This window comes from Camelus bactrianus, chromosome 19 (genome assembly GCF_048773025.1).
Source record: "Camelus bactrianus isolate YW-2024 breed Bactrian camel chromosome 19, ASM4877302v1, whole genome shotgun sequence".
In the NCBI taxonomy this organism is placed as follows: Eukaryota; Metazoa; Chordata; class Mammalia; order Artiodactyla; family Camelidae; genus Camelus; species Camelus bactrianus.
The window spans coordinates 24,028,802-24,056,292 of record NC_133557.1 but is presented as its reverse complement, the minus strand read 5'-3'; the positions used below and the strand labels follow the sequence as shown (position 1 = coordinate 24,056,292).

Genomic DNA, 27,491 nt, shown 5'->3' with positions numbered 1-27,491 from the left:
GTGGGGACTTTACGTGGCATGTTGGAGCGCGGGGCAGTGGCGCCAGGGGTCCGGAACCAGCGGGGCACTTGAAGCGCCAAGGGAAGCACGTGACACGGCGCGCGACCCCAGGAGGCCGGCGCGCGGCGCGTCGCGTGCAGCCCGAGGGCAGCGGAGCACGGGGAGCACGAGGGCGAGGGCGGGCGGGGCAAGGGGGAGAAGGGAGCGGCGGAGGCGCCAGCCGGGGCTCGGCGAGGCGCCCGGCGGTACACTGCGCATTCGAGGTGCCGGGTCCGGCGCTGGGCCGCCCGGACGCCCCGGGCCCGCTCCGCGCGGCTCCCCGCGCCCCCCGCCGCCGCCGCCGCCGCCGCCGCCGCCGCCCGCGCTCCCCGCCCCGCTCGCCGCCCCTCCCTCCGGCCCGCCTCCCGCCCCGCTCCCTCCCTCCTTCCTCGGCGGCGGCGGCGGCGGCGGCGGCGGCTCGGCGCTCCCCGCGCACTCGGAGCCCGGTGGGGACCGGGAGGCAGAGGCAGGTGGCCGCGGGGCCGAGCGCCGGGGCTGAACGGGGCCCGGGGGCCGAAGTTTGCCGGCGGCTCCGGGAGACGGCGCGACCGGCTTCCAGCCCCTGACTGCGACTTCACCGGGACCCGCCGGCAGCCGGGGGACGGGAGCCGCGGCCCGGCCAACTCGGCTGAGGGGACGCCGTGACGCGAACTTGAGGTGGGAACTTGGCGCGCTGCAGCCTCGCCAGGTGCCGCCGGGCGGGCGGACTCTGGCTCCGGGGGGGGAGGGGGAGTTGCACGTGTCCGTGGCCCCGGCTTCCCCGGGGGGACCCCGAAAGCCGACGAGGGCAGCGGCTGAGGCCACCGAGGACCCGGCAGCAGCTGTGGGCTGCGGCGTGGAGTGCGTTCGCCATGGTCACGGTGCCGGTCCAGCTTCTGTGCTTCCCGGGGGTCCCCGGGGTACGAAGTGACAGGGCGGGGGGAGGTCACCTCCTGGCTGTGGCAGACGTTTCTCACGGCCTCTCGGGAGGATCCTGGGAGGAGGGAGTGTTGGGAGGAGGTGGTAGAGGGGCGTCTGTCACTGGTTCATTCACTCCTTAGGCACATGATGGAGCATCCCATCAGTGGGCTTTATTGACTCACTCATTACTGCCACAAACTTTTATTGAGCGCCTACTGTGTGCTAGGCGCTGGGGACTCCGAGAAAGCTCTGTTCACGGAGGGTAAGGTCGCTTCCTCAGCCTTCAGGGCTTCCCTACCCCAAGGGGCTCAGCCTGGATAGACTGGAATCTTTGGGTGAGGAAGGAAAAGAGAGAAGTTCATTCATTCATTCATTCATTCATTCATCCATGGATTGGATAAAGATTGGTTGAGCACCTACTATGTGCAGCTCACCACACCAAGTGCCCAGCGTTCATTATTTCGTTCATTGAACAGTTAGTGAGGCCCTGTGCTGGGGAGAGAATTGTGAAAGAGAGGGATGGGATGGGGGCGGGATAGGATGGAAGCTGGCTTGCAGCTTGGAAAGCAGCCCCCATGTGCATAAGCAGGTCACTGGACAGGTTGCAGAATGGCCTTTCCTCGGTTCATCTACTGCATTCATTCTCAAGGGGAGGGGGGAGGCTGGAATAGGTTGTTAGATAAGAAGAAAAGGTCTTTAGAAAACTCCTTAGGGGTGGGCAATAATGGGGAAGGCGTTGAGAAACACTGATCTTTCTAATGAGGGCAGGCTCCCACCAATGGGGTGTATTAGTTAAGTTGTCCATTCAGCAGGCATTTACTTAAGCTATTCTTAAGCTCAGAAAGGGTGTCTGGCACCAAAGTCACCAAGGTGAATGAGAGAGATGCAGAGACCCCCTTTGCTGACACCTTGAGATCAATGCAGGGAAGGTGAGAGGAGGGAGCAGGAACTGCTCTGATTCATTGTGTGTGTTGGACAGGAGTGGGGGCTGCTCCTGATTCTGTGAATCTAAGCAGAGGTTTAGTCTCTAGGGTGTGTTTGATACCCACACACACATGACTGCAATCAGAGACACTTTGGGGAGCCTCGCCAGAGCAAGGAAAGTTTGGTTCTGCTGGAGATTCGGGCCCAGTGCTGGAGCCAAGGGAGGGGCCAAGGCATGCCAGCTTTCTTGAGTAGACTTCTCAGGACCTGTCAGATCTAAGCCTGACCTGCAAGTTCTCTGTCTTGGAGCTCAGAGGCACCTGCTGAGCAGGGAGGGAGGGAAGGTGTGCTTGAAGACAGGTGAGGATGGCCCCTGGGGGTTGCCCTCATCACTCACGCCCTAAGCCAGCCCATTCCAGTGGAAAGATGTCTGTCTTGGGACACACTCCAAACCCACAGGGGACCGTGAGTGTACTGGAAAAAGACAACCTCGATTATGTACCAAGGATTGATTGAGAACCCAGGCTGGGGGAGTCCTGGACTCTGAATGGGGCAGATCTGGGGGCTAGGGTCCCGTCCCACTGCCATTTTGAATTCTCTGCACCAGACACACAGCTGGGCTCTGGCAAGATGTGAGGGGGTTGCCCCAGGGAACAAAAGAGCAGAGAGATGTGTCCTGGGTGCAGGGCTAAGAGACTCAAGCTGGGACTGAGGAATTAACCTCCAAGACCCCTAAAAGGTGTCTTGACTGGGCTGTCCTTTCTCCACATCCCCTTTCCGAATGTGAGGAAGAGACAAGATTTCCGGTTGCCAAAGATATAGAGATCTGGGAATCTACTCTTGGTTGACTCATTAAACCCAGAGATGGAGCCCCAGGGTGGAAAATGGCGGCTTGGAGAAGCCACTCTAAATAGAATTAATAAAAAGGGAAAGGCAAGTCTAGCTGCAAGCACTCAACCACCATTGGCCACTTCTGTTCTAGAGCAGAAGTCTAACAAAATCAGAGCCTACAGTGAATGCGCTACAGAGAGGAGCTGACTGGTGCCTCAGCTTCTCCCCTGCTCTGTGGGGACTGCCTCACACCTGCCTCCGGGGGCAGGGGGCACAACCCCTCTCTCCCTCCTTCCCCCCTCCCTTCCCGCCCTGCTCAGCACAGTCACTGCAGCCTTAACACTTCCTAAGGAAAAAGAAACGAGGGACTGTTTAAGCAAGTGTCCCCTTCCTGCTCCCCCAGGGTCCTCACTGCTCCCCAAGCCTGTTCTCAAATTGGAGGCTGCAAGGAGGCAAACAGGCTCCCACCCCAAAGCACCTCCTGGTGCAAGGCAAACGTGCACGTGGTGTTATCTTGCCAGGAACAGAGCAGGGAGGCTCCCCAGTCTGCCTCTGTCTTCTTTATGGGGGCGGGGGGGACTCTGGCATGTTCTCTCTTTGGGAGCAGGTGGGGGAAGGAGGAAAGAACCCAGCTCCCAGCAAATATATTTCCCCTTACCCAGTGACTGGCGCCCCAGCTCACAGGAAGGAGGACTGAGGTCCAGCATGGCTGGATTGTAACAAGGGTGTACAGGAGGTAGTCAGGAAAGACAGATTCTGCACCCGGGCACAGCATCTCACAGAGAGCCAGCATGCCAGGACCTGGGCCAGCCTAATGGCTGGATCCGTTTTGATTAACGTTTTAATTGAGGATTAATGTGGCATGACCCGCCTCTGAGTCAGCCCAGCCAGGAGCCCTGGCCCTGACGGATGAAGCTGCACAGACAGGGGAAGGGCTGTATGGAGAGGTGATGGGTCCCCGCGACACTCGCTCCAAGTCAGGGAATGATACAGGTTGGCCAGTGTGGTGGGAGAGAAAGGAGCCAAAGCCCATGGAGCTCAGGAGAGAAATGCCTTTTTTTTCTTCTTAAGAAAGTTGCATTGCACGTGATTAGTTTCCCGCTGCCACATGTTACCACCAGTTTAGTGGCGTAAAGCAACACGAATGTATTACCTTCAGTTTGGGGGAATGGAAGTCCAAATGGGTCTCATCAAGGGGTCGGCAGGGCTGTGTTCCTTCTGGGGGAGCATCCGTTTCTTTGCCTTTTCCTGCATCCTTGGCTTCTGGCTTCACGTCACTCCAACCTCTGCTTCTGTCATCACGTCTGTTTCTCTGACTCTGATCCTCCTGCCTCCTTCTTATATGAATCCTTGTGTTTGAGCCCACCAGACAATCCCAGGTCATCTCCCCATCTCAGAATCCTTGATTTAATCACACCAGCAAAATCTCTTTCGCCGTGGAAGGTAACATATTCATGGGTTAGATTAGAACGTGGATGTCTTTGAGAAACCATTCTACGACCATAGGAGCGTGCCTCGTCAGTGTATGTTACTGATGGGGAAACTGAGGCCCAGCCGAGTGAGTGACGTGGCTTCAATGCCAAGTGAGAGGGAGAGCCAGCACTGAGGTCCAGCCGTCTGGAAGGTGTTGTCTGCTTCACATTCCTCCTCTAAGAAAGGAAATGCAAGGGGAGGGGCGAGCAGGGGAGGTGCCAAGCTTGCTGCACAGAAGCCATTCTAGCAAACAGAGCCCTTCCAACATGCCGGGCACAGCTCCAAGCGCTTAGGAGGCCAGTGCAGTGATGACCCCAGTTCCCAGTTCACAGCTGAGGACATCCAGGCACAGAGAGGTGAAGTTACTTTATTTGCATAAGGCTGCACAGCTAGTAAATGCTGAACCAGGCAGCCTGGTCCAGGGGACCACACCCTCACCCTCGCTGGTGCCTGTCTGCACCACAGGAGAGTTCTTCTGCCCAGAGACCAAAATGGCAATCCGGAACTTGACAAAACCAGGAGTTTTGTTGTTTTCTTAACTCTCTTCTTGTGCAGGTGCACAGTAGGCATAAAGATGTTTCCCCAGCTGCGGGCAATTGCCTGCTTCTCCCCGCTCCCCAAAGACTTTTCAAAAGGTTGTCCAGAGAAAATAGAGACAAGAGACCTAGTCTCTGGCTTGCTGCTGCTGGTGGGCCCCCGCCTCCCCGCCCCCAGGATCCCACGATGCAAGGAGGCATTAAGATGCAGAGTCAAAGAGGTTTGCCTGGAGTCCCACAGACCTCGATGGAGTCTGGCTTCATCACTTATCCAGAGTCAGGAGTTTTCACTTCTCAAAGCCTCAATTGCCTCATCTGTAAAATGGGGGTGTTAATAGTAATACCTGCCTCTTAGGGAAGGACGTGGGCTCGTGCAGTTAAGGCTCTTCCACAGCGCCTGCCACTTAGCGTGTAATTAAGGGAGGCTGGGATGGGTGGTGTCACAGCACTGGGAGTGGTTCGAGCGCTCTCTGCATTCCCCCCTCCCACTCAGAAGAAAGACCGAGAGCTCTGTCCTAAGGGACGGGCATAGGACTGGAAGAGTGAAGTTGAGAGAGGACAGCAGTTTGTTAAAACCCCAGAGAGACCCAAGAGGTGTTTCAGCAGTTGGGATCAGCACATAATAGTTTGTGGGACCCTACATGTCCTTGATGGGATGTGGCCACGGTGATGAGCAATCGGGTGATGGTGATCATACCTGCAACAAACCTCCGTTCACCAGATGCTCAGAACAGGCCACTTACCCCGCTTTAGAGGGAGGAAACAGGCTCAGAAGAGGGCCGGCGACTAGTGGATGCAGATGGTCGTATCAGGCTGAAGGGTTATTAGCAGCAGCAGCAGTGATGGCCAGGCAAGCCTCACTTAGACCTTCTCCCGCCCTGCTCCCCACGCCTGAGTCCTGCCCCCCTAGGCCCTGCACCCTGCCCTCAAAGTCAGATGCTGACACAGAGCAGCCTCCTTGAGGGGCAGGGGGACCTGCCCCTCAGAACTCCTGGTTTAAATGCTCTCTGGAAATGTGTACTCAGCCTCCGTCATAGCTTCTGAACATCACCTCTCTCCCAGGAGAAAGGAGAAGAAATTGCATGGGGAGTGTCAGCAGGTTGGTGGGCTCACGAAGGGGAATTTGATCCAGGCAGGCCCAGTGCAGGTTTTTCCCTCCAAGCAGAGGGTTTCCACTTCTCCAGTGAAGTTCCCCTAGCGTGGAGCCTCCCAGAACCCCAAGGAGATTTAGAAGTTGGGCCGGGGGCTCCCCACCAAAGCCCAGAGCAGCTCCTTCAGCCCCAGGCCGAAGATGGTCTGCAGGCATTCCTGGCCCCCTCCCTCCCCTCTCGCTCACACTTCAGCAGGCTCTAGTTTTCAAACATGCCAGTTCCTGGGGCCCCCCCATAGGGATTCTGATTGAGATGGTCTGGGAAGGAGCCTGGGAATCTGTATCTCTATGGAATCCAGGGAGATTCAGAACCTGGTGGCTTGATTGTTTCCATGCTCTTCTTTTTCTTTTTTTTAAAACCTGGACTAAAACCCAGAGTGGGCTAACCACACTCTGTACTTCCTACCTACCACTCTTCATCACTGGCCTGTGCCAGGCCGTCTTATTCATTGTCCCCTGCATTCCGGTCCCCGAGCTTATTCCCCTTCCCCGCACCCCCCCCAGGCACCCTCCCTGTGGTTGATACAGATCCTTACACGTGCTTGAGTCTTTGTAAAATATGTCATGTTGTGTGTGTGTGTTCATTTACATAAATAGCATAGTGCTATAAACTTCTGTTTCGTTTTCCACTCGGCACCATGCTTCTAAGATCTAAATGTGTTGCTAAACCTACATCTAGTCCGTTGCTTCTAATTCCTGCGCAACCTACAGGAGTCCGCCATCTGCATCTGCCGCAGCTCTCCTGTTCATGTCCCCCCGGGCTGGACACTAGGGGACCTGCTAGCACCAAAGCAACACAGGATGCACGTTCTTGTACCTTGTTCCTCGCTTGGACCTGAGTCTCCAGAAGCAGATCCTGAGTCAAGGATCTAAGTGCCAGTAATATATTATGGACAATGTCTATCACAACCCCTGCAGACCCGGGTCTGGGGAATATAGGAGTGGGGTTCCTGGGTCTTAAGGCACCAATATCCTTCGTTCCCCTCAGTATCCCTGATGGCTTTCCTGGAGGCCAAACCAGACAGCACTCCCTCCAGCATCGGGCTCTAAGGGTCAGACAGTGCTGGGTTCCAGTCCCGCTGGATCAGGTCAAGAAAGGAGTCACCCTTGGCTGATAGAGGGGAATGACAGACCTCCCACCATAGCTAATAATAGCAGAGCAGGCCTGTGGAGGGTCCACTGTGGGGCAGGCATTGGGCCAAGCCCATTACCCATGTCAGCTGCTTTAGTCCTCACCATAACTCAAGGAGATAAGAGCCATTCATATCCCCATTTTATAGACAAGGAAACTGCATCTCAGAGACAGGACAGGACTTGTCCAAAGTCACAGAGTGACTGGCCTTGGACCCTGGTCTCCTGATTTCAGAACCGGGGGCCCTTCTGCTTCTCCAGTGTGGGGTCATCAGTAAGCTGCCCCCCGAGCTGGAGGACAACCAGCTTTTTCTCAGCACCCCCTGTAGCAGATCACCCCTGTAGCAGATCACCACAGACGGAGTGGATTAAACCAACACAAGCTTACTACCTCACACTGCTGGAGAACAGAGGTCTAGCAGGGGGCTCACAGGGCTAAAATAAAGGTGTGGGCAGGCTGTGTTCTTTTCTGGAGGGTCTCGGGGAGAGTCCATTCTTTGCCTGTCTCAGCATCTTGAGGCTGCTGGCTTTCCTTGGCTCGAGGCCCCTTCCATCTTCAAAGCCAGCATTGGCCAGTCGGGCCTTTCTCAGAGCATTGCATCACTCTGGGACACTCTCCTGCCTCTCTCCGCCATCTTTTAGGGACCCTTGTGGTGACATAGGCCCCCAGAGAATCCAGGAAAATCTCCCCACCTCCAAAGAAGCTGAGTAGCAACTTTACTTCCATCTGTAACCTTGATTCCTCCCTGTCACATAATCTAACATATTCACAGGTTCCAAGGATTAGGGTCAGGACATGGACATCTTTTGGTCGGGGTTAGGGTGGGGGGGGGAGGCATTACTCTGCTGACCATACCCCCCAGTAGTGTCTACCTGCACCCCCACTTGGGCCTGGGGTGGAGGGCAGCTTCAGCGGGGAAGTGGGCACTGGGCATGGGGGACACTGGCCTCTGGGCTTCACCACATCTCTGCTAGCCTGACCCTCCTGCCTTCTCCAGCTCAGCCAGGTCAAAGCTACCAGCTAATACCACCGTGTCCCCTCCAACACACGTAATCATCAGGTCAGCTGTGGTGGTCTGACACAATCCATCTGTCCATCCATGTGCGAGGCCCCCATCCCTGCTCTCTTTTTGAGATTTGCCCCCACCCTCTCCTGTCCATCATCCCACCACCTGGAAAGACTGCCTCTAGCTCAAGCCTCATCATGGCGCCACCTATCCGCCAGCTGGGTGAATGGCACCACTGGAATCCTAGCATCCTTGCCTTTCCCCCTCGCCCGCCACACTCCAGTCCTGCAGCAAATCCTATCAGCTCTTCCTCCGAAGTCCATCCTGAATCCACGCAATTCTCCAGACCCCTCCACTGGTCTAAATCTCGATGGTCTCTTTCCAGAATGACTAGAGGGGCTTCCAGCCGGGTCTCCCCAGCCCACTCTGACTCTTCTCCTGAGGATGCCTCACCCACGTAGAATAAACCCCAGCCCCATCTGGCTCGTGCCAACCTCCCCACGCTCATCTTCTCCCACCCTCCCCTCACCCACTCATCCTGGCCACTCGGCCTTCCCTTTGGTCTTTGACCATCCAAGCCCATCCCCAGACTGGGGAGCAAGCTCTTCCCACTCCCTCCACCTGAGACACACTCCCCAAGGTCCTCCCAGGGCTGGCTCTGCCCCAGGGTCCCTTCCTCTGAGAAGCCCTCCTGGGCCTCTCCAGCTAACACTGACCCCCAGTCATTTCCCATCCGTCACCTCGTTCTGTTGCCTTCACAACACTGCCTACAGCGTGAAATGATCTCCCCCAGTAGAAGGTCACGTCCGTGAGGACAGGGACTGGGTCTGTCTCGTCCTCTACTGTGCCTCCAGACCTAGCCCATCCGACACGTGGTAAGTGTTGAATGAATGAATGACAGCTCCCTCAGGACTCCTCCTCTTCCTCATCCCCACCATCACAGCCCCTTTCTCCAATGGCTTCCTTGTCCCCAGCAGACATACAGACCCTCAGAGGCAAAATCACTAAATTCCACCACGCTCTAGAACTGACGGACCTAACACTACAGGGAAAATTAAAAAGATCAGCCTTTTTGTGAGGGTGTCAGGCTAGGTGAAAAGTAGCATTATTTTCCGGAAGCAGGACTCCGGAGCCTGCCTGACCTATGAGCATGCAGAGCCTTCGCCCCACACCTGTCAGACCGGGTAACCCCTAGACCAGAGGCTCGGGAGAAGTGTGCCCATCCTTCGTTTAGTAAACTCCAGCCTCTGGGCCTCCCTCCCCAGGGACCTCTGGCCCCCCGTGTACAAGCAGCCTGAACAAAGCATGCTTTTCCTCTCCTCTCCTTACCAAACAGTCTCCTGAGACAGGAGAACTTTCCAAGCAGGAGGCCGAGGCTTTAACTCACACAGGTCACAAGAGAAATAAATGAGGAGTCGTTAATCCCTCCAGCGGAAAGCAAGGAGGGTTGAAAGGAGAAAATCCTGCAAGGAAAGAGGTGATTACAGGTGGAGGGGGTTCACCAGAGCGCCCCGGGGCTTGCAGGATGAGAGGAGTGTGTCTGCCTCCATCATCGTTCTTGCCAAACAGAATGTCGGATTTTTTTTTTTTTTTTTTGGTTTGGTTTTGTTTTTTTTTTTTTTTATCTCTTGTCTTTGGTGGCAAAGATAAAGCAGCAAAGCTCAAAAGCAGTAGCACTAACATGAAGTGCCTAAAAGCGATCCTTCTCCGAGGGATTCTGGCAGGCTTTGCCTGAGGAGATGAGTTCCAATTTTAGGTGAAGTTAAAAAACACTCTTAAAGCTTTAAAATCAAATCATCTTTCTTCAAACACAGGTGTACCCTAGTTTTCCAAAACCTGATCTGTGAAACTGTAGCTTTCCCCAAAGCTGAACGAGTGGAGGGGTGTTTGCTTTTGTAAAAGAATTTCTGTTAGGAAGGAGCCCCTTTGGAATTTGGAAACCTCTGTGGCTCCTGTTAAACACTGTTTCTCATCCACGCAAGGGTGTGTGTGTGTGTGTGTGCGTGCGTGTGTGTCCCCTGGACACGTCCATAGCACAGATGGACACTCAGGGTTTCCATTTGGAATTGGTAGACTTTGCTGGTACCACCTGCATCCATGGGGGATGGATGGTGAGTTTTTTTTAAAGCAAAGTATTAGAGTCCTTTTCTGTGGATCATCTTAATTCTGGAGAGTTCTGTTGCTGTAGTCTGGGGGTCTCAAACTGAAATGCCTCCAGGAGCCAGAAAGGAAACATACATGAGACCATACATAGAGGGGGGTGTTGGAAAGACACCAAGGCAGGGTGGGAACTGTGGCAGGTTGCAGCAGGCATGCCCAGCCTAAAAGGGGAACTCAGTTCTCAGCTGGAATTTAAGCCAAATTACCAGATCGTCTGATTTCTCAAGATAAATGAATTTTTTCATGAAATTTCTCCATTTTCAGAATCTTCTCCAAGCCGGGCAAAATATTTGTGAACCAAATGCAGCCCACAAACTATTAATGAATAAGCCGTCTCATCCTAGTAGCACAAACCCTTAGCTTTGAGGGTTGGGAAGGAAGAAGTCTGTGTAAGCTGATATTTTGACCTCGGTTTCTCAGAAGTGCCCCCACCGTGTTGGCCTCCCCGACAGGAAATGGACTCATTTGTCGAGCACTTGGCGCTTTTCTGCTGCTGGGCACAGGGACTGAGAGATGAAAAAAGCACTTTCCTCCCCCAGGGAGCCAGCAGTCTCCTGAAGGAGCCTGGCTGGCACACAGACAATTCTGAAACAGGGTGGCAAGTAGAGTGAAGATTTATAGGGGTGGGGATGACTCTTGATTTAGCTGGAAGAGCCAAGGAAGGCTTCCTGGAGGAGTGAGCGTGCCTGCCCAATTCACTCCTGTAGCCTCAGGATGATGTTTGCTGAGATATGAGCAAACACAGCACTGTTGTGATCACTGTGCATTTTTGGGGGCACTGTCTCTTATTTATGGCAAGTGATATCAGTTTTCCACGTATGGAAGGAATGCAAGGTGTCCCTTTGTGTTAAATACTATTAGTAACAGTAGACAGCAAATACTGAGTATCTCCCATGGCCCAGCCACTGCTTATGTACATAATTCAGTGAGTCCTCTCAGTAATCCTATGAAGTAGGTCATGTGGTTATACCTGTATTACAGATGAGGACATTGAAACACATTAAGGTTGAGTAACTTAACCAAGCCACATGGCTCCAAAGTCTGCATGTATAACCACAACACCAGAGCTTCTCTGCCTTGGCACTGTGGACGCCGGGGCCTGAGTCTGGCATGTGCATCATAGCATTTTTGGCAGCAGCTTCATCCCCTGTCTGCTCAATGCCAGTAGCATCTACCAGTCATGACAACCAAAAATGCCTGCAGACATTGCCACATGTCCCCCTGGCTGAGAACTACTGGTCTACACTAAACTGCTTTCAAAACTAAATAAATACCAAAAACGTTAGGCAAACAAAGTGCTAAGTAGATAACAGTACAGATATTGCATGACGGTCCACTAGGTTGTCAGCTCTGTGGGGTCAGGGACCACGTCTGCTTCTGTACATGGCTGTGAACCCCCAGTACTCAGTGCCTGGCCCCTAGTAGCACCCAGTGTATTTCTGTGGTGTGAGGGGTGTGGTGTAAGTGATGTGGAGGAACCGTGACGTTTGGGAGATGCTGAATGACAGTGTTGCTGTCTTCACTCTTCAGTGAATATCTTAGCTCGAGCTGCTGTAACAAAACACCTGGGCTGGGTCACTTCCGCAGCAGGCATTTACTGCTCACAGCCCTGGAGGCGGGGAGTCCGGGATAAGGGTGCCATGTGGTCGGTTCTGATGAGGGCTCTCTTCCTGGCTTGCTGACAGCCACCTTCTCACTGTGCCCTCACGTGGTGGAGAGAGAGCGAGCTCCATGTCTCTTCTGCTCCTTATAAGGGCACTAATGCCACCATGGGGCGCCACCTTCATGACTTCGTGGAAACCCAATCTCCAAAGGCCCCACCTCTTAATAGCATCCCATTGGAGGTTAGGGCTTCCCTCTGTGAATTGGGGGGAATACAATTGAGCCCGTCGCAGCAAATGCCTGCAGAGTCAGCACTGTCCGCTGAGACTCGGGAATCACTGAGGATCTTTCCCCTCTTCTCCCCGCCAGGCCTGAGAGGGATGTGAAGGCCCAAAATGACCCTCTTACCGGGAGACAACTCTGACTACGACTACAGCGCGCTGAGCTGCGCCTCCGACGCCTCCTTCCACCCGGCCTTCTTCCCGCAGAGCCAGTCGCTCAAGGGCGTCTTCTACCGCCGGGCCCAGCGGCTGCGGCCGCAGGACGAGCCCCGCCAGGGCGGCCAGCCCGAGGACCGCAGGCGGCAGATCATCATCAACGTGGGTGGCATCAAGTACTCGCTGCCCTGGACCACGCTGGAGGAGTTCCCGCTGACACGGCTGGGCCAGCTCAAGGCCTGCACCAACTTCGACGACATCCTCAACGTGTGCGATGACTACGACGTCACCTGCAACGAGTTCTTCTTCGACCGCAACCCGGGGGCCTTTGGCACCATCCTGACCTTCCTGCGCGCAGGCAAGCTGCGGCTGCTGCGGGAGATGTGCGCCCTGTCCTTCCAGGAGGAGCTGCTCTACTGGGGCATCGCCGAGGACCACCTGGACGGCTGCTGCAAGCGCCGCTACCTGCAGAAGATCGAGGAGTTCGCGGAGATGGTGGAGCGGGAGGACGAGGAGGACGCGCTGGACAGCGAGGACCCCGACAGCGAGGGCCCGGCGGAGGGCGAGGGCCGCCTGGGCCGCTGCATGCGGAGACTGCGCGACATGGTGGAGAGGCCGCACTCGGGGCTGCCCGGGAAAGTGTTCGCCTGCCTGTCAGTGCTCTTTGTCACCGTCACCGCCGTCAACCTCTCCATCAGCACCTTGCCCAGCCTGAGGGAGGAGGAGGAGCAGGTAAGAGCCCGCAGCTGTGTGCGGGGAGGCTGGCTGCAGCCAGGGAAGGTCTCCGAGGACAGGAACTAAACGGTCTGTGAGATCACTCTCATCCTAGAAGTCCACATCCTTCTCACCTGCACTGCCACCTCCTCCAGGAGGCCTTCCCTGACTGCACTGTCTGAGTAGCATCCTGGTCCCTCCTGACATTGTGTTTACATGGGTGTTGTCCATCTCCACATTCAAACTTGAACGGCAGGCCCATTCAGGTCAGTGCTGTGCCCCACCCTCCCCCCCAACATTGTCCAGCATGGAGGAGGCACTGGGCCACTCTGCTGAATGAATGAGTGAACGGACAATGTGATTCATGATATGACTGGCCCCAAGCATATGACATAAACCAGATACCATCAAAATTAATTTCACTATCCTCCATCCTTTCTCAGCTCAACTTTCCTGATTCCTTTGTATAAAAATATCCCAGAAACATTTTCTGGGTCCTGAATATAATTTTTAATGGTAAGTATGTGTGTGCATTCAAATAGTGAGCAATTTTTTCTGTTAAATGAGAGAATACTGGTAAAGTGGTTCCTTCAGGGCCTTCCAGAGTGTGTGCTCAATTAGCACGCAGTTAGTAGGAGCCAGGAGCTGGGCGGCTGCTCGGCCTGCAGCTTACCTCCTCAGTGAGTCTTCCCACACCCTGGTATGGGAGCTGTTCACACACCCACTTGACAGATGAGAATGCTGAGGCAAAGCAGCTGGCCCAGACCCAGGTCTGACCGAGTCCAAACTCTAGCTTCTTAAACATGGACGTATGGGTCCCATGTGGTAGCCAGGGACCTCATATAGCCCCACAGAAGGGTGTGATTTGTCCACACTGTGCTCCCGCAAATTTTGATTCGGTTGCCAACGTTTAAGAGTCATGTTTTTTTCATTTAAAAATTCAAACTTAACATTTATACAGTCAGGCCCCCAGTCCTGCACGGCAGCTGTTGGTGGGAGCTGAGTCCACGAGATGTGTGTTCCCCGGTTCAGCCTCCTTGTGTATGAGACCCTCCAGCCTTTGAGTTGGGACCCTTTCCCCCAACGTGGGGGATCTGGAAGTCTCAAGACAGGCAGAAAGGTTCAGACAGGTACCAATAGGAGAAATAGGTATGGTGATATGAACTCAACATAAATGTCATGCCAGCCAGCATTTATTGAGCACTGGCTGTGTACCCTGCATGTGCTAAGCACTTTACATGAACTCTCGGATCTAACATTAGAACAGCTCACCACGTGAGGGTTTTTCCACACACATATATTATGGAAAAAGTAGCAATAGTGTTGCATTTATAACTCACAGGGAGTCCCTGCCCCTTTTTAAAAAATACATTGAATTTTTAAAACCAGCATTGAGAAAACAGCACTCAACCAGTAAAATGAACTTTTGAGAAGCATATAGGGTAGTGATGATGGGGGCAGGGCTAGAGCCAGATGGCCTGAATTTGAATCGTACTTCATCTGGCTGTGTATCTGTAGGCAAGTTACTTAACCTCTCTGTGCCTCAGTTTCCCAAAGCATCCAAGGGGCTGTGAACAGGCTCACCGCACAGCGCTGTGAGGATTCGATGAGTGAGTCTACGGAAAGTGAGTGGACAATGCCTGGCAATGTGCAAGCAGGAAGCGCTAACTGTAAGGATGCTACGTGCCTGCCAAACGAAGAGAGGGAAGATGCTTGTCATTTGACACCTGTCTGGAAGTACCTGTATTTAGTGTAGATATCCTCTTAGTGCCAACATATGTCATCCTAATTTTATCAGGAAAATACTGATACAGCCAGTTTTATTCAACTTCTGATACTTGCTTTAAAAAAAAAAATACCCGGCCTTTTTCAGGATTCAGTGAAAATGCCATTCTTTGACTTCATTTGGAAGACCACTGGAATTCACTTTCAGTTGAGCACATAGTTGAATACCTTCTGTATTTAAGCACCAGAGGGCAGACAGGGTGACCAGAATGAGTCTTCCAGCTTCAAGGAGCCTCAAGTCTATTTGGGGGATGGAGAAAAGGACAGTGACACTCCAGTGACTATAAGTATGAGACACAAGCCGAGGGACTCTTGTGAGAGGCCAACCAACTGTGCTGAGGATACCCATAGGGGACGCATTCCAGGAAGGCTTCCCAGAGGAGGGGGCTTCCTGTCCAAGAAGTCTGAGGCCTCAAAACCTCACACATTATTAGTTCATCTTTCCAGCCTCTAATGTATTCCTAGAGAAAAGCTCTTATAGCAGGTCTGGTAGAAGCCAGCTGTGTCAAGGAACCGGCAAGATGCCCCAGGCCAGAACCGTTTCTGCCTTCCCTCTCTGCCAAAGGTCCTCTTGAAGTTGAGGTCCAAATCCACTGGGGACAGTCCACTGTCCAGATATATTGCAGACTAGAGCGACAAGCTGGCAGCCTGTGTGGCAAATGCAGCACACAAAGGTGTTTGAGTGGCCCATAGAGTGTTTTCTTTGTATTGAATTATCAAATCACGTAAAACTCAGGAGATTTCATGTAAAACTGCAGCCTCTCTTGAAAACTTCCAACCACAAGACTGAATTCACCTGGGGCAGCCATCAGGGGGCGCTGAGCAGGAGAACACCGCCTCCACCCCACCTGGCCCACCTCTCCCATTTTTCCCTTTGCCTGCCTGGCCTTGACTCAGCATCCCATCTAAGCACCAGTCTAGGGCTCTTCCATCCATCCTGGTAACAAACATGAATTGATCACCTGCCACGTGCCGGGCTTTTCCAGTCACTGGGTTCCCTAGAGCGAACAGGACACAGGCTGTCCTGCCCTGTAGGGCTACAGTTTTCTGGGGCAGGGGGGCAGGGAGTGGGATGGGGCTGAGATAGACAATAAACATGAAAAATAAGTAACTTATAAAGCGTATTAAAAGATGATGAGCATTATGAACAACCAGAGCAGGATACAGGGAATCAGGTTACTGAACAAAGGAAGAGGGGAGTTTTTAAACAGCAGGTCACACAGGGCCGCCCTGGGAAGGCGACAGGGAAGCAAAGAGCTGGAGGAAGGGAGGGCAGAGTGACGGGATGTCTAGGGGAAGAGGAATCCTGCAGGGAAGCAGAAAGTCAAGGCCGAGCTGGAGGGTGAGCCCAGGGTAATGGAGGGACAGTGAGGAGGCCCCGGGAGCTGGAGCAGGTGAGCTAGGCAGGCAGGGGGTGAGGAAGTGGGAGAGGTGGTGGCCTGGCCAGGTGTTCCCCAGGTGGAGCTTGAGCTACCTCCCTGAGCCATGGAGGATGCTCAGCAAGGAGGGGCAGGATCTGATTCTTGTTCTGAGTCCCTCTGGCTGTGTGTGCAAAAGGGACCAAAGGGACCAGGGCGCCCGGGGAAGAGGTGCCAGTTGCAGAGAGGATGGTGGCTGGATCAAGGTTGGGCCAGTGGACGTAGTGAGAATTAGTTTGATTCTGGAATCATTTTAAATGAAGAGCCAATGGGATTTTGTGAGGATTACATGAGAGGTGTCAGGATGAGGCCAGGTCTGTCCTGAGCAACCAGAAAAATGGGATTGCTGATCACTAAAAAACGAACCCACAGGTGAGTGAGTGTGCAGGCAACCAGGAGTCCAAAAAGACTAGATGGTAAATGTTCTCCAACATACACAAAAAAAATGATAATCATGTGATGTGATAGAGGCATTAGCCAATGCTGTGTGATAATCATGTTGCAATATATAAATGTATCAAATCAACTAGTTGTACACCTAAAATTTGTACACTGTGTTATATGTCAATCACATCTCAATAAAAATTAATGTTAAACAGAAAGAAATCAGGAGCCATTTTGGGGACACAATGAGTTTGAGATACCTATCAGACACCCCCGGAGGCAGCCTGTCTGGGGTGTGGAGTTCAGGGTCGAGGTCTGGGCTGGAGAGAGGTTAGAAGTGGTCAGTGTCAAGATGGTGCTTCAGGCCCTGGACTGGACAGGATCACCCAGGGAGCGAGCATAACTAGAGAGAGAGGACCCATTGCTGCAGGGCAGGGACAGGCTGAGACAGGCATCGTGCCCAGACCACCTTTCACCCAGGTAGCCCAGCACCCCACCCAGGACAGAGCTCCATGCTGACCTCTCCTGTGACCTCTCCCCTCTGTCCCAGGGCCAGTGCTCCCAGATGTGCCACAACATCTTCATCGTGGAGTCCGTGTGCGTAGGCTGGTTCTCCCTCGAGTTCCTCCTACGGCTCATCCAGGCGCCCAGCAAGTTTGCCTTCCTGCGGAGCCCGCTGACGCTGATCGACATGGTGGCCATCCTGCCCTACTACATCACGCTGCTGGTGGACGGCGCCGCCGCGGGCCGCCGCAAGCCCGGCACGGGCAACAGCTACCTGGACAAGGTGGGGCTGGTGCTGCGGGTCCTGCGGGCGCTGCGCATCCTGTATGTCATGCGCCTGGCCCGCCACTCCCTGGGGCTGCAGACGCTGGGGCTCACAGCCCGCCGCTGCACCCGTGAGTTCGGGCTCCTGCTGCTCTTCCTCTGCGTGGCCATCGCCCTCTTTGCCCCGCTCCTCTACGTCATCGAGAACGAGATGGCCGATAGCCCTGAGTTCACCAGCATCCCTGCCTGCTACTGGTGGGCCGTCATCACCATGACAACTGTGGGCTATGGAGACATGGTACCCCGGAGCACGCCCGGCCAGGTGGTGGCGCTCAGCAGCATCCTCAGCGGCATCCTCCTCATGGCCTTCCCTGTGACCTCCATCTTCCACACCTTCTCCCGCTCCTACCTGGAGCTCAAGCAGGAGCAAGAGAGGGTGATGTTCCGGAGGACCCAGTTCCTCATCAAAACCAAGTCGCAGCTGAGCAGCATGTCCCACGACAGTGACATCTTGTTTGGAAGTGCCTCCTCGGACACCAGAGACAACAACTGAGCCCAGACGACACACCCCACCACAACCAGGACGCCCCCCAGCCCTGCCTGCCCTCTGTGGCCTGAAGCCATCGCCATCACTACCGAAGCCTTCAAAGGCACGTGCTGCTTCGGAGCACAGCCCTGGCATAGGAGGGACCAAGCCACACCCCAGGGAGGATGCCCCACCATCCACAGGGGGTCCCTGGTCCTCTGTGCCCAGAAGTGAAGCCCAGCACACAGCCCTGACGGCCCCTCTGCCCGCCCCAGCCCCCATACCTGTTTCCCTCATAAGGAGATGGCTTGTTCTTCCCGCCATGTAAATAACTTGCCCAGCAGAGACTTGCTCCGTGGGGCTGCCTGGAGAGAAAACACAACGGCAGCAGCTGCACGTCTGTCTTGAGTGTGGACCATGTTCAATTAAAGAAAGCTGGTGAAACAGAAAGAAAAAGCCTTCCATGGGGCTCTCTTAGGAGAGGAAACTGCACCTCCCTGCAAGGCCAGCCAGTGTGGGTACCAGAAGTAAAAGGGCCTGTTTCCTTGGGTCCTTCACGCCTGGTGGGGATGGAGGAAAAGAGAGAGGGCAGAGACCTCTGGGGAAATTGCTGCTAAATACTGCAGTCCCTTGTTCTTCTTTCTCTGATTCCTCTCGCCTCTGGGCCTCTCTTTAGCCCTGTCCCGTCTCTCCCATCCGCTGTCCTCTTTTGCACCTTAAGGCCTGTATCTCAAACTTTTCCCCCAAGGCACCCCTAACAGCCAAGTGGACACCAAGTCAGCATTGCTGACTCAAAGGTGAAATCAGTTAACTATATCTTTAAAAAAAAAAAAAAAAAAGAGTAGTGTGGATTTTTTTATTCTACTCCACATTCATTTTAATATTTGGGGAAAAAAATGCTTGAAACCATTTACCATTTACATTCACCTAAATGTAAACCTAGATTACATTAGGTTGATGCTTTGGGAGGGTGGACCACAGTGCCCTGGGCCGTCAGAGAGCACAGTCTGAAGCCCCCAAAGGCCTCCCTGCGCCGCCCAAAGACCTCCAGAGCACACTCCCGACCAGGAGCACCTCCAGACCTCGTGTAGTGTGGGTAAAGTGTGGTAGAGAGGGAACCCCAGGCCAGCCCACCAGATTTACCAGCTCGCAGGGATCAGAACCCCTCTGTGCCAGTCTGGGGAGCTTGCCTCACCCCCACGCCCATCCTCACCCTCAGATACAGCAGCACTGCTTTCTTCTTCATCCCAGCCCCCTGCTGTCTCCGTCCCGGCCCAGGCCCCTCCTCTCAGCCGGCTGCACAAAGCAAGCTGTAAAACAAATCTGACCCCCTCTCGGCCCTGCCTAAGCCCACAGCGGCATCCGTCACACTGAGAATAAAACCCAAACGCCCAGGCCTGGGCCTGCCCCCCTCTCCAGCCCCATCTCCCACCTGTCTCTCTCTTACTCACTCCACGCAGCCACGCTGACCTCCGAACTGCCCTTCTGATGCACCCAGCCCTTCACCGCCCTTCTGATGCACCCAGCCCATTCCCACCCCGGGGCGTCACACAGTCAGATCCGCCTGCCGGAAACACCCTTCCCACAGAACCCAGCGTGGCGGGCTCCTTCCCATCCCCTCGTGACCACCTCTGTATAGAATCCGCTCCAGCACCCCCACCACCGCTCTCTGTCCCAGCTTGTCTTCTCCATCCACTGATGAGCCCTGAAATTGCTTTTATTTCTCTGCTACTGACTCATGGTCCATCTCCTGCCCAAGGAGCTCCGTGCTGTCCTGGCAGGGGCTCAGCCACACAGCTCATGGCTGACTCCCAGCACCTAGCTCAGTGCCTGGCACCCGGTAGGTACTCAAACCTTGGTGGGATGAGTGAAAGAACAAAGGGAAACAAGTAAAAGGACCAGAAGGTAGAAAGGCTTTCGCTTTTAACTTGGGGCACCAGAGATTCCGAGTACCTTTCTCTTTCCATTTCTCTCTGGGGGGAGGCGGGGCCCCCTCTGTACAGGATACACGAGGTGATGCAGAGTGGAAATAGCATCAGAGTCACGAGGGCCTCATTAAAGGCTCCCCTGACACCTGTTTCCAGTGACTCATGCCTGAAAAGTAAGTTCTCTGACTAATTAGCTCTCCGTTCCCCAGTGGGTGTCAGAGCCGTCACGATAATAACACCTTAGATTTATGGAACGCCCTTTTCTCCCCTTCCAAGTGGCTAAGAGAGACAAGAGGCAATTGAAAATGATAAACGGACAGAAATGTGACACACAAAGAAGTTTCTAATGGAGCCTTTAAAACTCAAGGAAGTGGAAGGCAAATACCCTTTGGGGTGGAGGAGGGAGCCCTGAACGGCTGTGCTGGGAGGGGAGCCCTGCCCCACCACACTGAAGGCAGAGGAGGAGCTGAGGTCACTGAGAGTCCAAGTTTATGGCATCTTGTCCAGATTCCAGTCACCGCTTGTTGCCAAGGTAGGGGCCCAGATGTGGGCACCTCTCAAGACCTCCCTTGAGAAGGGAGGGTATAGCTGAGTGGTAGAGCGCATGCTTAGCATGCACGAGGTCCATCTTCAACTTGACCATTGTGGCATTTCCACTGTTTTTTAAGCAATATGAAGTCCGATGCAGAAGCCCAGCTATACATCGGATCACATCAAGGCTGTTCTGATTGAAGTGTGGGGGCACCATTCCTCCCCCTGCACCCGTGGGGCCTCCCCGTTGACCCTGGTACAGGCAGCTGACTCCTCATAGCCCGGGATGGTGAGTGAAAAGCATTGCTCTAGGTGAAACAGCAAAGCAGACCTTTCCCAAGTTTGTTTTATTTTTTAGGGCACGTGGTCATCCCCCTTCTCCGGTGATCTCAGCGCTTCCCTAAGACTTACAGTGGGGGTTTGGGAAGGCCAGAGGGCGCGGTGGAGTGCAGCCACTGAAGAGAGTCAGGGAAGGACTTTCTGAGGAGGTGACATTTAAATGGGGGCCTGGAGGAGGGGGAGGGGGCCCTCCAAGCAGAGGGGACAGCCAGTGCGAAGCCCAGAGCAGGGAAGACCCAGATGTTTCCCCAGCTGTGGAGGGAGCCTGTGGGCTCAGAAGCGTGTCCCCTTGAGGAGCATCCTTCCTCCCAGGGAGAAAATTCAGGTCTGCAAAGTAGACACTCTTTGAGCAAACATTTCCAGAGACCTTGCTCTGAACCAAGCCCTCTCAGAGCAGCTGGGGGCACAAAAAACAAAAGAAACAACAGAACTGGACTCAGTCCCTGCCCCAGAGGTACTGATTACTTAATGGAGAAATAGACATGAGACTAAATATTTCTGCCCACATGGGATGATGGGGGTGCAGGCCCAGGGAGCCGTCGGAGAATCGAGGAAGACATCAGCAAAAGAAAACAAAATGTTCACTCTGATCTGCGTTTGCTAAAATGGCTTCATATATGTTTTCCTCCAGAAAAAATAAACAGTCTTCCTCGTAGCACCAGTTTGCCTAACTCCCTCTCTCTCAAACTGCTCTCCACCCAGTCCTGCTAGCTTATATCGAGGCTCTGACCACTTAACCTCCTCCAGTGGTCCAGCCCTCATCCTCTCCAATGTGGACTGTTGCTGGAGCCTCCTCCTTGGCTTCCCTGCTCTCCTGCCTCCCCTCCCATCTGTCCTCGGCACAGCAGCAGAGGGACCGTCTTGGAACACAAGTCAGATCACACTCATCCTCAGCTCAGAGTGGCCCTCCCCCAACCTGGTGACGTTCCATCCCCCTCGGTCAAAGCCAGAGTCTCTCCCGGCCCCATCTCCCTGACCTGGTCTCTTTGTCTCCTCCTCATCTCTCCTTTCAGCTAGGCCAACCTCTGTATTCAATGAACAGACCGAATACAGTCCCACCACAGGGCCTTTGCACTTGATGTTTCCGCTGCCCGGAAGACTCTTCCCTAAGATATATCCACTTGCTCCCTCTCTTCATTAGGGTCTTTACCCAAATGTCATGTAAACAGAGAGGCCAAATCTGCCCTACTCCCCGCAGCCTGTGTACGGACCACACTCCTAGCGTGCCCCCAGTACATTAACCATGGCTTTTGTTTTCTGTGTTCTGACGCTTTGATATCTGGGGCCTGCAGACCTTGGAGGGACTGTCCCTCCCGGGGACGGCCAGTTCCTAGGGATGGTAAACAACTCACCCACAAGCGTGCTTTTCAAATGCAAGCCAACCCATGCAGACCCCACACCCTCCACACCCACCATCCTCTACCTCCTTCTTCAGACTCTCACACACCAGGCCACTGTCCACCTGCCCTAACCACCCCAGGGCACGTCAGACAAACAGGGACAGCCTAGTGCCCCAGGGCCCCCTGAAATTTTTCAAACTAGCCAAACCTAAGCCTTCTTAGCCTGCCTTACCCACTCCTCCCTCGAAAACCACAATAAAGGCTATTGCTCACAGCCCCCTGTCCCTGACCCGCCCTGGTTCTTCCCCACGTGCCCCCTCCTCGTGGGAGCTGTGAGTATAACTAACTGTCTTTTCAGGGGCAGTTGTCTCCTGATCTGTTGGCCTCGCCACACCTGCATAATAATAAATTCTGTATTTTAAGAGCCCCAGCCCCTTAACCTGCTTCATCCTCCTCTCAGACCTTTATGATCACCTGACACATTATGCGTGTAATGCTCATGGGCTTCCTCTCTCCGCTAGATGGTCAGCTCCATGAGGGCAGGGACCTGCACAGCTGCGGCTCCAGCTACAACAGCACCTGGCAAATTTGCCAAATCAACAGATCTGTGAATCCCTTACTTCTATACAGAGTCCTACAAAATACATACACACATCAGCCCTGTTTGTTCGTAAGACAGTGGCATGACTCTCGTTAAAATCCATTCCTATAAACTGACACCACAATTATGGCAGGTAAATAACCCGCCCCTCCCCCCGCCCTGGTCACTTGGTGACTTCTGCTTAGAAACCACCTCTGCCATGTGAGTTCAGGCTTCCAACCATGTATTTGGTTTTCGTTTTGGCTGGGATCATTTCTAATGTTTAAATACAAAAAGGTGAGCACTGACTTTTTAATATCTTTTTTTTATTGAAGTGTAGTCAGTTTACGATGTTGTATTAATTTCTGGTGTACAGCATAGTGAATCAGTTATATATATGTGTGTATATTCCTTTTCGTGTTCTTTTTCATTACAGGCTGTTATAAGATGTAGAATATAGTGCCCTGTGCTACACAGTAGGACCTTATTGTTTAACATGTATTTCTTAATTAAATGTATGAAAAGGTACTGTGGGCGTTTGTTTGAAAACGTGAAAGAGCCCGAAATATTTCTTTCACTTCATTTTCTGAAAAGAACATGCCACTAACTCAAATGACCTGTAAAAGGCCAAAGAAATAAATTTGTTGTAGTAAGTGTAAAGCCACCAACTGGCCTTGCCTTTAAAAACAGTCGGGGAAAGGAGGAGAGAAAAGAACCGCATCCCTGGTCTGGGGTACTTGGTACCCCTTGGTGTTCTACCTCGTTCATTATTATATATACACAGGGCCACGAAAAGAAGGCCTGAGAATCATTCTGTAAATGACAAGTCCATTTAATAACAACAAGCCCACGGAGGTGGGTACCTGACCCCATTTAGCGAAATCGTTGCTAAGTAGACAGAAGCCTTTCTCCCTAAAGATGATTAAATGGGAAATGCCTCACTTTAGAATCTCAGGGGCCTTTTGGAACAGGCATAAAAATTACTCAGCAGTGAAAGTCAGCCAAGGTTTCCGGGGACAGCTGTGGGGGAAGGGAGAGGACCTGGCAGGAGCCAAGCAACACCTTCATTCTGCACCCTTCAGCCGCTCAGTCTCACCCTACCCGGGGCTGCCGGGCTGTGCTTTGCTTTCAGAGGAGAATAAAGTGGGAGGCCCTGCTGGAAGCACATCCCAAACATGAGGATTTACTTGGAGTGGGCCCTCCAGCCCCTTCCGCACCCCAAGGGCAGAGCCCGCGATTGCCCAGAATTTCAGCACAGGGCCTGGGAAGGTGGCCTCACCTCCGTTCAGGAGACCTAACGTACTTGCCTGCAGGGACTGAGGAAAGATCCAGAAGGGAAACAAGTAACAATCACTCGTGGCTGCAAAGTTGTGATCTGCATTTGGACTTCACAGTGGCCCTGGAGCTGGGGAGCAGACACTGCTGGTTGCCCACGTGAAAGTCGTTCCCCATCCTCCCCACCAGCAGCTTGCCCAGTCCCAGGGTTTACGCCGGCCAAGGTACTTCCATCGCCTTTTGCCGATGAGTCAGCAGAGGTGGGCGCATGACCCAGGCCTGATCAGCGAGACCCCAGAGGAAGTCTGCCCCAGGATGCCGGGGACATTTTCCCTCTGATAAGAGAAAGCTCTTTTCTCCCCTTTCCTCCCTTCTGCCCTGAATGCTGTTGTGTGAGGACCTGGGTAGAAGACGCTATCGGTGTCCTGCCCCGTGCACCCAGCCCCCAGATGCTTGTGATGTCGTAACTCGCAGCAGCCCCCTCTCCAGGGAACCTGGAGATTCCTGTGCAGTTACACCCCTCCCCGACCAAGCCAGCTCACAGCCCCTGTCGAGCTGACACAGGGGTCAAGTCCTCCTCAGCCCCTTGCCTCAAGGTGGAACTTGTTCTGTGATGCTGCTCATGCCTCAAAGCTCCCTGGGGGATCAGGCAGAAGTAAACTCCTGCCAAAACCACATCTTTGCTTACCTTTTCCCCCACCCTGTACCCAGTTCGGCTTTCCTCTTCCTGAGACCACAGCTCAATAAATCACATGCACCTCAGCCCCCATCTCTGCCCCCTGCTTCTAGGGGGCCCAACACCAGACAGCAGGTGCTGAAGCCGGGCAGCGGGACTCATGACCCGGGAACCAGGGAACGGCAAGTTGGAAGAAGGAAACCCAGTGTTCCAAGGAGGGTGGATCTGAAAGATGCAAAGAGCATCGTCAAGCTGCTGAACTCACCCTTCCCCTGGACTTCCGGTTCATGTGCTCCAGCAATGTTTCTGTTATTTTAACTGACTGATACATAGCTGAACTTGAATTAGAAGCCCAGGAAGGGTCCTGTGAAGTTTAGCATCTATCAAGTCACCTTTAATGATAAGAGCATCTTAAAGTTGCATGCAGCACACTAGCCAGCCAGGCACACCAGTCTTCAGAGGGATCAGTCCACAGGTCTCTTAATTTGAAGCACACCAAATAGACACATACGATTACATAAGTGGGACAACCTCAAGTAGCAGGAAGTGTTGCAAGTCCCAGGACAAACAGAAGGAATTTGGGCACTGGAGCTAGAGAATCTTGAGTTTGATTCCCTAACAAGCCACTGCCTTGCTCTGTGTCCCTGGGCAAGTTGCTGGACATCTAGTTCATCCTCTGTGGAAAAAAAAAAAAAAAAAAAGAGCAGCAACACCCACCATACCTGGATGACATGAGGATTAAATGAAATAATAATACAAAACACCAAGAACAGAATCTGGTCCATAGTCGGGGCTCAGTAAATAGTTAATGATTCCCCCAAAACTCAACCAGCAACGATGAAAACGGTCTGATAAATTAATGCCACACACAAGATAATGGAAGTATGCTTTTGCCTGATTTTTTTTTTATAACATTTCAAGGGACTTTTACACATTTCTCATTTGCCTGCACAGCGGCGGCTGCTAATTACAAATGCAAGTTCCTGCTCTGTTCCAACAGACTTGGCAGAACTGCAGTTTGGAGAGCTCTTCATTAGCAGTTAGGGAATGAATGTGGGGGAGCTGCACTGTCGTACAGTTACTCGGGGATCCGGATTTCGCCCCTGCCCTCCTCATCGGCCAGTGTGTATCCCTCTGCTTTGACGCACGGCTCTGACCACTTGAGAAGGTGGACGAGTGGCTTCCACTGTGCTGGGTCCATCGCCTGCCTCCATCACTGACTAGCTGGGTGGCCTTGAGCTGGTTACCTACCTTCTCTGAGCACTGTTCTCATCATCTGGAAAATGGGGATAATGATAACACCTTCCTTCCTTCACAACAAGGGCTGGGGTGGAGGATTGAATGAGATCATGCAGTAAAGTGCCTGGCAAAGAGCAGGTATCTAGGAATTTTTCTTTCCATTTTGTGAACAATTGAAACGGATATTATATCAGACAGAATTACTATGTTTCTAAATAGCAGAAAATCCAACTCAAACTGGCTTAAGGAGGGGGTGGAAGGAATGTGGAAAGGACATTTATAGGCTTACATCACTGAAGAGTCCCAAGGTCACAGCACAGCTCAATGTCATGAGGAGCCTGCTTCTCCCCCACCTCACAGTCTCCACCTTGTCAGCTTCATTCTCACGTTCCTCGTGGTGAACCCTCTGCTGTTCTACCTGGCAGTTCAAGACTCTCCCTTCCTGGTGACAACATGGCTGCAGCAGCCCAGCGCCTTGTGTCTTCTCAAGTTCAAGCCCAACAGGAAAGAGCAAGGTATCACTGCAGTCGTTCCTGCCATCGGTCCTGAGGTTCGCTGCGATTGGTAGCCTGGACAACGTGCCCATCCCCGCGCCCATCAGCGAGGCCATGAGGAGGCCCTGCTCGGACTGGCCGGGTCCTGGAGAAGTGCTCCATCTCCTGAGCTGAAAGCAAATGAGGGATGAAACAGAAGCAGAGCCAGCAGTGTCCCTCTAGTGTCCTCTACTGAGAAGGATGAACATTGCACTCACCACAAAGGAGAGATGCTTAAAAGGAACTCTCCATCATGGCAGAGCAGGTATTGAAGGGTGAATTTGCAGCTGAGAAGCCATGAGTTAGTCATTGGCAAACATCCCAGGCCTGGAGCTGTAGAGGCATCTACCTGGAAGGAGCTGTGATCAGAGAGAAATGCACACCTGCTGCCCAAATGAGGCGGGAACAGGTCATAAATCCCTCACCATCTCTCTTCTGCTGGTACCTCCCCCTGCAAACCCAACCTGAAGCCTGAAGACAAGATGCCCAAAGGATGCTGTCCCTCACAGTCAGCCTCCCAGGGCTAGCAGCTCAGCAGGCACAGTCACTAACCCTGTTTTACAGCCAGGATAAGAAACTGGCCAGAGTTACCGGCACCCAGGCCCCACCATGCTGAACTGCCCAGCCCCAGAGCCATTCTACCGGAGCAGCGGCAAGAGGGAGCAGAGGCAATGGGGGTGCCGTACCAGAGAGTCTTGCTCTTCAAAAAAGCATTCCTGGAAGTTCAAAGGTCAGTGTTGTCCCTGCCAGCAATTTCAACAAACCTGCCTTTACTTGCTCAGGAAACGAAGAGAGAAAAAAAATCTTTATTTTAATCTTCCCAACAGGCTGCCCAGCAAGAGTTCTCGTCTTCCAGGGGACTGCTTTCATTTGCCTACTGACCCGGGCTGCTGTGGAGTGAAAAGTGTGAGAGAAAAAAGGAGGAGGTGGGGGAGAGAATGACACAAAATGCGACCCCACTGCACCCAAGCAGGAGGGACCAAATAATTGGAAAGCCAACCAAATAGACAGTGCCTGTGATGGGTGCTGTCTGTGAGAGGTGTGGGTTCGATTTTAAAGAAACAAACAAAAATACTCAGCAGCTAGTTTTTGCTACAAACCTGGGGCCTGGACAAATCCAGTAGAGAGGGGACTGGGTTGCCTTTGCCTCGGGAAATACAGACGTGCCTTTTGGGTGATTGTAGCCTCTCTCTCCTAATTGTGGTCCAAAGTAGCTGGTTTACAGTGAGCCAGATTGTGTTCTGAACACTTGCTACTCAAATGGT

The 27,491-nt window shown here is 53.3% G+C and overlaps 1 protein-coding gene across 1 annotated transcript; it reads left to right on the top strand.

Annotated features, from left to right (window-relative positions):
* Window positions 1–421: 421 nt before the first annotated feature.
* Window positions 422–22,943, top strand: KCNG1 (potassium voltage-gated channel modifier subfamily G member 1). The gene is made up of 3 exons (XM_010958608.3): window positions 422–696; window positions 12,123–12,922; window positions 17,042–22,943. Exons 2-3 carry the CDS (start codon window positions 12,149–12,151, stop codon window positions 17,810–17,812), a joined length of 1,545 nt encoding a protein of 514 aa, XP_010956910.3. The 5' UTR covers window positions 422–696; window positions 12,123–12,148; the 3' UTR covers window positions 17,813–22,943.
* Window positions 22,944–27,491: the final 4,548 nt, after the last annotated feature.

Excerpts from the sequence above, each read along its gene's own strand:
- KCNG1 (XM_010958608.3), top strand. The coding sequence starts at position 12,149 with ATGACCCTCTTACCGGGAGACAACTCTGACTACGACTACAGCGCGCTG. Across the intron at positions 12,923-17,041 it reads TGAGGGAGGAGGAGGAGCAG|GGCCAGTGCTCCCAGATGTG; the intron begins GTAAGAGCCCGC and ends CCTCTGTCCCAG.